General features: G+C 40.2%; 1 protein-coding gene across 1 annotated transcript; it reads right to left on the bottom strand.

Moving 5' to 3' along the window:
* Window positions 1–3,060: 3,060 nt before the first annotated feature.
* Window positions 3,061–9,450, bottom strand: LOC119887085 (tumor necrosis factor receptor superfamily member 13B-like). Its single transcript, XM_038698025.1, has 5 exons — window positions 8,614–9,450; window positions 6,855–6,989; window positions 6,585–6,701; window positions 4,068–4,310; window positions 3,061–3,893 (listed from the first exon to the last, which is right to left on the bottom strand). The coding sequence occupies exons 2-5, from the start codon at window positions 6,967–6,969 to the stop codon at window positions 3,655–3,657; spliced, it is 714 nt and encodes a 237-aa protein (XP_038553953.1). The 5' UTR covers window positions 6,970–6,989; window positions 8,614–9,450; the 3' UTR covers window positions 3,061–3,654.
* Between the last annotated feature and the right edge of the window lie 251 nt (window positions 9,451–9,701).

Here is a 9,701-nt window from a genome sequence, read left to right as displayed (position 1 = left end):
AAGTTGCAACTCTCACTCGAACATGGAACCATCCTTACTACATACCAGTCTAGTTCCACCATACGGCATTCAACAAAGAACTGTCTGCTCTGCAGGATAGTGCAAAAGTGCAAGAAACTAACAAAATGCAAGAAATTTGAATGGGCCCTGAAGGAAAATAACGCACTTGCATACGTTTTTCACTTGAATTCAGGGGATGAAGAAGAAAGCACCTGTGATAATCTGTCAAAAGAACTACAGAATCAGTCTGTACTTGCTCTCATAAAATAGAGGAATAGTGTCGTATCCCTACTTTTTTTCTCTGTGTCTGACAGATTTATTTTTGGGGGGGGGTGTCTTGATCACAAATGCTGTTCTTCACCAACGTCCTGTTTCGTGCTCTCACATATGCGTTTAGCGACACCTGAAGAGTCGCGGCCTTCCAAGGGGGTCCGCGGCTCTTGCTATAGCGCAGAAAATGTTTTGTTTTTCATTCCCTTTACCTAAACTGGCAACTTTTTTGGACACAAGCACACTTGTTTAACTCACCCACACTGCTCCAAACGACCAAAAATATCAAGGCGGGAAGTTGTCTTATTATGCATTCTAGTTCCGAATGCGAAGAATGGGGGGAGAAAAAAAAATCACCTGACAAATGAAGTATTATGAACATTGTATAGAGCGACAGTTAATTCCATTCATTACTCGTGAGTCTGTAGCTGTCAGTCACGTACGTTTAAGAAACATCTTCTTTCAAGGATGAGGACACAAAGGATCTGTGATTTTCTGCCTCTCATGCTGCCAACAGAGGGGGAAATAAAGGGCACGGTGAATATTATATTTTTATACATACTGCAATTAAAACGTTTGTTTACGGTTTTGCATTCTCCTTAAACTCGCACATTTCTGCCTGTGTTACATTGTGCCGTCAATCATAGTTTGTTGTACACAAAAAAAGAAATGGCTAAATAGTGCTGATCATGTTCACGAAACTGCTGCTACGGTGGCTTCATTTTTTATTTTTATTTTTTAAATTTTTTATGTTGAATGTTTTTGTTTTTCAAGCTTAGTTCGGCTACATTTTGTCACAGTTTTTGCCAGTACAGAGGCATATTCTCCATGTTCAAGATACGTTGTCATGATGACGTTTCAGGTAAATGGCAAAAGAAGAAATGGAGCAGAGTGTTATTCTCAAAACAGTGTGTATAATGGGTCAGAAGCTCGATCCTGCAGTGTTAACCGTCGGCTGCATGTTGCTCTAATTCTGTGTGTTTGTATGTGTGTGTGATTGTGGGTGTGCATGTGTATGCGCCCGAGGAAGGGGGAGGGGTGTAAAAAGCTCAGCGTTGGTGTGTTTGTATAAAATGTGTAGTGCGTGAAAAGAGACAAAAAAAAAGTGCGTGTGTGTCCCTGTTTGTATGCACGTGTGTCGTGCGCGTGCATATATAGCGTATGTTCGTGTACTGAATCAGTACTTGCATTCAGCATGCCGTCTGAGCTGGGTATCACAGTTTGATAGGTCTTTCCACATGTTGATGATGTATGTAAAAGTATATATGTACAGTTTGTATGTAAGAGACAAATGGTGAAACCTCAAAGTCAAACATTTTGTTCTTCTATATTGCTGGATCCGGGACGGGGGGAGGGGGGGGATCAGAAGAGACTTGTCTGGACCTAGTCAGTCATTCCTCGCACACACAAACGTAACTGCTGCAAGAACTGGACACAGTGATTGAAAGACACTCAAATAAAGAAATATCTATATCTGTACACACTTTGCTTCTGCCTGTCTTTTTTACGTAAAATGAGATTTATTTTTGTTGAACACAGTTTTGAACAGCTGTCTGTATGTTTATAGTTTTCAATATGAAGTTTTTATTTTTCCTTATTCGTGGCAAAGAATACGAGGAGATTCTGGATCATCATATGAACCATCAGCCTAAGAATATATACATGTACAACACTGTCCACAGAAGTCATTTTTTCATGATTGACATTTTATTTTTTATAAAGACAAAGGAATAAATAAAACATTAAACAGGGGGGGGGGGCAAAAAAGGGAATAAGACATTAACTAGTAAAAAAGACAAAATACACAAAAGATAATAGTTGAAAAGAAACCGTGTGTGTGTGGAAGGGTTGTCTGTTAATGTAGTGAAGAAATCTTTCCCATGTCAAATAATACCATTCTATCATGCCCAGCAGAGACGAGGACACCCGTACGCCCTCACTAGCAGATATGTCTGTGACCGATGGTGCGTGAGCTGACGACCTGCAGTACACACAATTTACATAGATATATTGTACATATCTGTGGCAGTACATATACTGGTGGTATTATATATGGCATTAGTTGGTCACATGCAGACAGGGAACACAGTTACTCAGTCTTCGTATTTGCACAGTTTTTTGGTTAGCTCACCAAGTAGGGAGAAGACAGCGCCCTTGATGAAAGCGAGACTAAGGAGCTGGTTATTGTGAGTCATTATTTTCCTCCTGTTTTGATTAATGATCAGTCCGTTGACGCGTTAGAAGAGTTTAAATACTTAGCAACCTGTTTTGATTGCACTTTTTTTTTTTTTTTTACAGCCAACACTATAAATGTTTTAAAAAGAAGTGCAGAGCTCGTATCTAATCAGGAAGTTGGATTAAAACGATGTAAGCCAGAACATTTTAGAGAAAGTCTTGTACAAAAGGCAAAAACCTTGCTAAATTCCAGCACCATTCACAATGGAACACAAAGAATTTTCTATGATGGTGTTTTAACCCACCAGAAAAGCCAAAGGCAAATTTCCACATTTGTGGACAAATAAAGATGATTAATTATATATTTTCTGCAGATAGTAACTGCCCAGAATGAGCTCATGCCTCTGCCCCTGCATTTACATTTTGATTGCAGACTTCTAGCCTCAATGAGGAATCAGTAGGACCTGAACATTTGACTTTGTCGACTCTCAGTTGTGGTATCAAACCAAAAAGCACGACTGATTATTTACAGGAGAACTGACACAGCAAGATGACAGTTAGCAATCATATGCTGTTGTCGTTGAGCTTGTGTGGGTGACCATGACCTGTGTGCTCCTGAAGCTAGTCGGTCTTTTTCATGACCCTTTTAGCTTGCATGCAGTCAGTGAGAGAGAGCTGTGGGAGCTTGTTCTCCTCCACCTTGACTTCGTTCTTCCACAATTAAAGGATTGTGGATTTAAACAAAAAGCGAAACTTTACTAGTGATAGTAGTAACTTTTTATCATGCAAATACTCCGAATTTGTATTCTCGATTTCTTCAATTCATATGACAAGTTTATTTGATGAAATTCATTGGCATCTAAACAGATGGAAGATTGGTTGTAATTTGGTTGTTTTTGATTTGCATTTTTTTTTTTTTTTTTTTTTGTTTTTTGGATTATGAACACTACTAGACCAGACATGCATGTTAGTAGTCGATGTTTGACAGTTTAACAGAAGTCATGAAGCAATGTCAGGGCACCAACATTGAGCAAGCACCCCTTTTAACACGTTTTTTTTTTTTTTTTCAGTTTCACAGTCCAAAACCTTTGTCATGACATCTACAGTCTGACGGAAAATCCACTACTCTGACCATCTTCTCCTATGAGCTGGGGACAATTTCAGTTGTCCTGTAAGGAAGCAAATAAGCCTCATCCCACTGCAGCCTCCTCATGCACCTCCATTCCATCGGTGTATAGGTCCACCTGAGTCCAAAGGGGGTCTTCCTTTTGCATCTCTTTGGAGGAAAGGAGGCGAGTATAATGAAAAGGGCGCTCTGTGTAGCCTGTCATTGCCCTGCCCTAGTGCTTTCAGATCAGGGAAACAGTGGACACACACACAGGTCTCAGTAGGGCTGCATTCATCTGATGGCTCGCGGTCAGTGAGACGGCTTGAATTTGTAACAAAATCTGTAGAAAGACACATTGGAGCAGAAATATATGAAAAAGATGCTAGGGGTTTTTCAACTGCAATTTTTGAGAGACAGGAGTTTTCAAATTCACTGCTGAACATAATTTTGCTACTTGACTAAACTATTTATTGCACTAATGTGGGCCTTTGATTTGTATCCGTACCACACTTACCTGAGGCATAGTACCCCGACTGGCCAACCTCCTGGCCTGGCTGGACAACAGACTCTTGTTTGTGGTCAGCCTCCTTGGTTCTTAAGTTGGAGGTTTTGGCCCTGGACCTCTTCAGCAAGACAGCCATGGCTAGAGCCAAGCTAGAAAACAGCAGCACCATTGATAGGGCCAGCAGGGAGTAGAGCAGAATACTGGACTCCTCCAGGGCTGTCGGTACTACCGTCCCTGGCACGTGTGAGGGAACTGGGGGGATAGAAGGGAAGAATAATCTGTTATGGCTTCTTAAGATGAAATAGCAAATACTGTTGTTTTTGATTGACTGCTTCTAGATACCAAGGGATATTCCACTGGACTTATGCCACGGTGAAAACCTCGTCAAGGTCTGGTTACTACAAACATATACTCTAGTGTACAACCTCAACATATTTAGACATTCAGACATTCAAACAAAGATTTTGAGATGCTAAACGGCTAAGATTTAAAGAGTGCCACACAACAAAGGTCCGCATCCAAATGAAAACTGGTAATATTGTGGCTCATGGTTGATGGTGCTTTTACCCCGACATGTAGGCCTCCTGGGGGCATCAACTACTCGCTTTCTCCAAAAAATCTTGTTTAACACCATTGAAAAGCTTACTGCCCCCAGCTCCTCTTGTGCCTGTGTACACACACGAGGACTGTAACAACTTTTTGATGTTTTTTGAACAAAGTTAGGGCCAGTGTTAATCCTCCACTCATTCGTGGTTGTTTTATTGAGCCCTCACCGGTGTCGTCTTGGTCGTCCTTCACTCCTGTCAGCTTACAGGATGTGAAGACCATAACAAGTAATATGAAACCGTCTTCAAGCCCTGCTGACATTGTCCCAACGAATCTATTTTTGAAAATATTTGATATCGTCGGGCCCCTGTGTGGAAAAAATAATAAATCTGTCAGTTAAATCTGGCTCAGTTCCCAACTACTTCAAACACGCTGTGGTGAATCCGATCCTTAAAAAGCCCAATCTTGACCCTTCAGAACCTAAAAACTACAGGCCCATATCTAAACTTCCATTTGTCTCCAAAATTTTGGAAAAAGTAGTGTCATGCCAGCTGACCTCCTTTATGGAGCAGCACAACTTGTTTGATACTTTTCAATCTGGCTTTCGAAAATCACACTCTACTGAAACAGCTCTTATCAAAGTCTCTAGCGATGTGATGATGACAGCAGACTCTAGCCGCTACACTGTACTTGTGCTTCTGGATTTGACTTCGGCTTTTGACACTGTGGATCACGATATATTGATCAGTCGGCTTCATAATGAGATGGGACTATCAGGATCTGTCCTTCAGTGGTTCTCTTCCTATATTCATGACAGAACCTTTAATGTTGCTGTAAGTAATGTACAGTCTGAGGTGACCAATTTGTCCTGCGGAGTGTCACAAGGTTCAGTTTTGGGCCCTATTTTGTTTTTAATGTACATTTTGCCACTTGGTCAAATTATCGGCTGTTTCAAGGATGTATCATACCATTTCTACGCTGACGATGTTCATTTGTATTGTTCTTTTAATGATGCTGAGTTTCATCGTTTGCCTCTGTTTCTAGAGTGTGTGTCCTCCATCAAACCATAAGATCCCGCTGATCAAACAGCACCTTGGCTCTCTGGGCCCTTCTGTCATATCCAGCCTCAGAAACCTGGGGGTTGTGTTTGACCAGGCCATGGCCCTGGAGACACACTCAAAACAGCTCGTTCGAAATTGCTTTTTTCACCTTAGGAACATCTCTAAAATCCGCAAAATGTTGTCAAAGAAGGATCTGGAAATGATAATTCACGCTTTCATATCGACAAGACTCGACTACTGCAACGCTGTTTTTACTTGTCTGAATAAGTCTGCTTTGAAGAAATTGCAAATTGTTCAAAATTCTGCTGCTAGACTTTCAACAGGTGCGCCTCGAAGTTCTCATATTACACCAGTCTTTCCCATTCCCTGTAAAATTCAGGATTGATTTTAAGATTTTAGTGCTGACTTTCAGAGCCTTAAATGGTCAGGCCCCACATTACATCCTGGACCTTTTGAAGCCGTGTTCCCCTGACTGCTCTCTTCGGTCCTCTGGCCAGAACCTACTTGCAGTCCCTAAGACCCGTTATAAGACCCGACGGGACATGTCATTTCAGTCTGTTGCTCCCAGACTGTGGACTCTTCCCCTGTCCATGCGTCTGGCAGACACTGTTGTCTCTTTTAAAAAGGATCTGAAAACATATCTATTTAAGAAGGCTTTTGGTTGATGGGTTTTCACTAGTGTCATTTTATTTTATATATTTATATACATTTTATACTGTTTGTTTTTATTTACTCTTTTGTACAGCACTTTGTGATTTTATCTGAGAAAAGCGCTTTATAAATAAACTTTACTTACTTACTTACTTACCATAGTACATCCACCAATCCTCTTTGGTATCCACCTACACAAACCAAACATCCTTCATCCCGCTGTAAAGTAGCATCTGTTTTTAGGTAGTTTTTAGGGGTCAATACTCACTCGAGCAGTGCTGGGAGCATTCTGCTGGATGTCTGCCACAAAGCTCGGCGCACCTCATACATTTCTTCAGCAGCCCATCATAGAAGTGGCCAGGCAGTGCCTTACAATTTGCATACTCTGAAGCAGGATGACGCACAGTGAGACAGCAATCAGAAGAAGTGATGGACATATGATGAAATGAATTCACTAATCCTGTCCTTTTAGTTTTGTAATTGGTGATCCTGTTGTTACCAATACCAAGTGTGTGTGTGTGTGTGTGTGTGTACTTACCACAGTAACTGGTGCATCTGGAGCTGATATGTGCTTGCTGGCATATCTTACTACAGTTCATACATTCTTTCACCAAGGAGTCCCAGTACTGACCCGGTAAACACTCTCTACCCATCGGCCCTGATAACCCTCACACTGACAAACACACACACACACACAGACAAACAAATGTCAGAGATACATAAGAAGATACATGTGGAGGGAATAATGGTAGCATGTGATAAATATAATAAATTACATTTTATACAGCACATGTAATATGTGTAGGCTGGTAAAGACCACAATCATATTGAATTATAAATGTAATAATCATTTAATAAATTATTTAAAATGAGTGAATCACAACGGTGCAATGGGGCTATAAGTATTTTGGGAGCCTGTTTTCCTTTGGGCCCTCTGCTGTGTACTCTGTGGTTTAACTCGTGATTTGTCAGTCTGTTGTATGTTCAGCTGATATTGCTTGATCCAATTCCAACATCGCTAACCCTAGACCACCCTTCTATTTCTATTTGAAGTTTTAAGAATAGCTTTGCTGAAGCAACACACCAACGATTCCAGCTCGTGACAGGCATTATTGTGCACTCGACACAGAAACAGGAACGTGTTCCCATTTCCACCTGCACAGATTTTGATCCTAAACTAAACTAAACTGATTTCTTTTACCAAAGTGATTTCTTATGTAACTGTTGCTCAGAGGTAGCTTTGTTATGTTCTCCATGTTCAAAACATTACTTTTTTTTTTTGCAAACCCTTTATACAAAAGATTATCTATTGGTGAGAGTCGTCTGACTGTATTGAATCAAGCTTTTGTGTTTTATGATTCCAAACTTGTGAACAGTAGTATACTATATATTGATGTTGATCTCAAGATATATTGGTTTAACTATGTAAGATGAAGGGAGGAAGTTTAAGCTTTACTAGTGCATGATAAAAAAGACTGCACTTGCGCCAGTTAAACACTGTATAATCATGTGTATACTGGATGAGTTGGGGAGAGGCTTTTATGCTATGAAAGCTCTTTTAAAACTTTTATAGAGCAATCTTTGCAAAGCAGGCCCAAAGTCCAGTAAATCTAGCCTTGCTGTTGCCGTGACATGTAAACTTCCATCCTTTCAGAAGCCATGTCTTGGTTCTCAAACAGTCCTCCTCGCTCCGCTGAGCACCGAGTCAGCCGACTGTGAAAGACACAGATCTCTTCCACCCTCCTCAGTTTTTGTGTCACACACTGTTAATCAGCACTCAGTGTCTTACTCATGCCCCCTTACTGATTTCATGTAAAGGCAGTACAATTAATAAATATCGTAAACACATACTATATATATATTGCTACTCTCCTAAACAAAAGTGCATATTTCCAAACATACAGAAAAAACTTAATTAACCAGACTTCTTTTTCATGTATTCAGTTTTTTTGCCCCCTTATTGAGTTTTGTTGGTGCTCTTTTTACTATTACTATGACATTTTTTTCCGTTTCCGTTTTATAAGCTTCTCATATTTGTTCACACTTGCCTTGTCCTTTATGGTGTGTATGTGTGTGTGTGTGTGTGTGTGGGTGGGTGTAAATGTAACTGAAGAACTGCGTAGAGACGTTTCTGGTATTTAAAGAGCCGCAGAGCCGGCAACAACTTCTCACAAAGTCTTAAGTTCTACTTGTTAGAAACTGTGACAATGCCGGCTGAAGTTGTCAGCACAAATACTGAAAACACAGCATTCAGTTTTCAGTCTCCTTGAAAAACACTGTTTAGAGGGATGACTCACCTGGCGAGATGAAGAAGCGCTGGGAGAATCCTTGGTTTGAAGATGAGCATGAGACAGGCCTGTATTTCAGCATGGAAGCTGATTTGGGTATGAACTCACTGTCTGATTTGGGACTTCCCCCTTTGCATAGAAGGGGGACTCCCCCCACCCTAAAGAGCACAGCAATGTTAGACCAATGCACAGTACCTATAAAAAAGTGATCACTCCCCCTAGGATATATTTGTGATCACTGCAGATGTGCAGCAAAAATACTTTACTGTCAATGTAAAGACACATTTCTACAAAAAGCAAATCACAGTGGTGGAAGACGTTTTCAGATATTTTTCTTACTTAACTAATTTCAGCTAGTAATTAGCTGATTTGTATTTTGTCTGAATCTGTAAATGAACAAGTAACTTCAGTTATCTAATAAATGTAGTGGAGTAAAGAGTAGCATAAAATGGAAATACCCAAGTGAAGTACAAGTACCTCAAAACTGTACTTAAGCCAGTGTTTGCCCTCTTCAAGTCATAAGAGTAGAAGCACCTTTTTGGCAGCAGTTGCAGCCTTCATTCAGTCTTTGTTGATACGTTTGGTTAATCTTTTCTCATTCTTCTTTAAACGTTTTAAAGCTCTGTTGAGTTCCAGGGGCCACAAATGGACACGTCTTGACTGTGGCTCCTCCAGAGCATTAACATTGTTGAGCTGTGTGATTCTTGACCTTGGAAACACCGATTTGACTAAAAAATTCTCATCTCAAGGTCCACTTATGTGTTTTTTCTGAAGCTTTCAGACACAAAGTGTCAAATTAACATTTTTCCGAAGAAGCCAATTATGTGTCCATAGCTTTGTGTTTGGGGTTGTTGCCTACCTGGAATGTAAATTTTTTCCCTATATAAATATAATAATGCATAACATTTATAAAAGAAGTTTTCAAAGTGGAGGCTCAGTGAATGGAAGTGAAACAATATTACATTAGTTATTATATTAGTTATCAAAAGGTGATCACATGAGATAGCCTACGTGTGTGACCTGGTTAATGATGGAGTTTATTAATAGTGTTGGTGAACTGTTTTTCCCACGTTACCAGAGTCAAAAACTAATAAATG

The sequence above is a fragment of the Micropterus salmoides genome, unplaced genomic scaffold (assembly GCF_014851395.1).
Source record: "Micropterus salmoides isolate LMB-PRFRI ecotype aquatic unplaced genomic scaffold, ASM1485139v1 Ms_hic_scaffold_40, whole genome shotgun sequence".
Taxonomy (NCBI): domain Eukaryota; kingdom Metazoa; phylum Chordata; class Actinopteri; order Centrarchiformes; family Centrarchidae; genus Micropterus; species Micropterus salmoides.
The sequence above is the reverse complement of the archived record's forward strand: the minus strand, read 5'-3'. Positions and strand labels throughout refer to the sequence as shown.

Excerpts from the sequence above, each read along its gene's own strand:
- LOC119887085 (XM_038698025.1), bottom strand. The coding sequence starts at position 6,969 with ATGGGTAGAGAGTGTTTACCGGGTCAGTACTGGGACTCCTTGGTGAAA. Across the intron at positions 6,702-6,854 it reads CAGATGCACCAGTTACTGTG|AGTATGCAAATTGTAAGGCA; the intron begins GTAAGTACACAC and ends ATCCTGCTTCAG. Across the intron at positions 4,311-6,584 it reads ATGCTCCCAGCACTGCTCGA|TTCCCTCACACGTGCCAGGG; the intron begins GTGAGTATTGAC and ends CTATCCCCCCAG.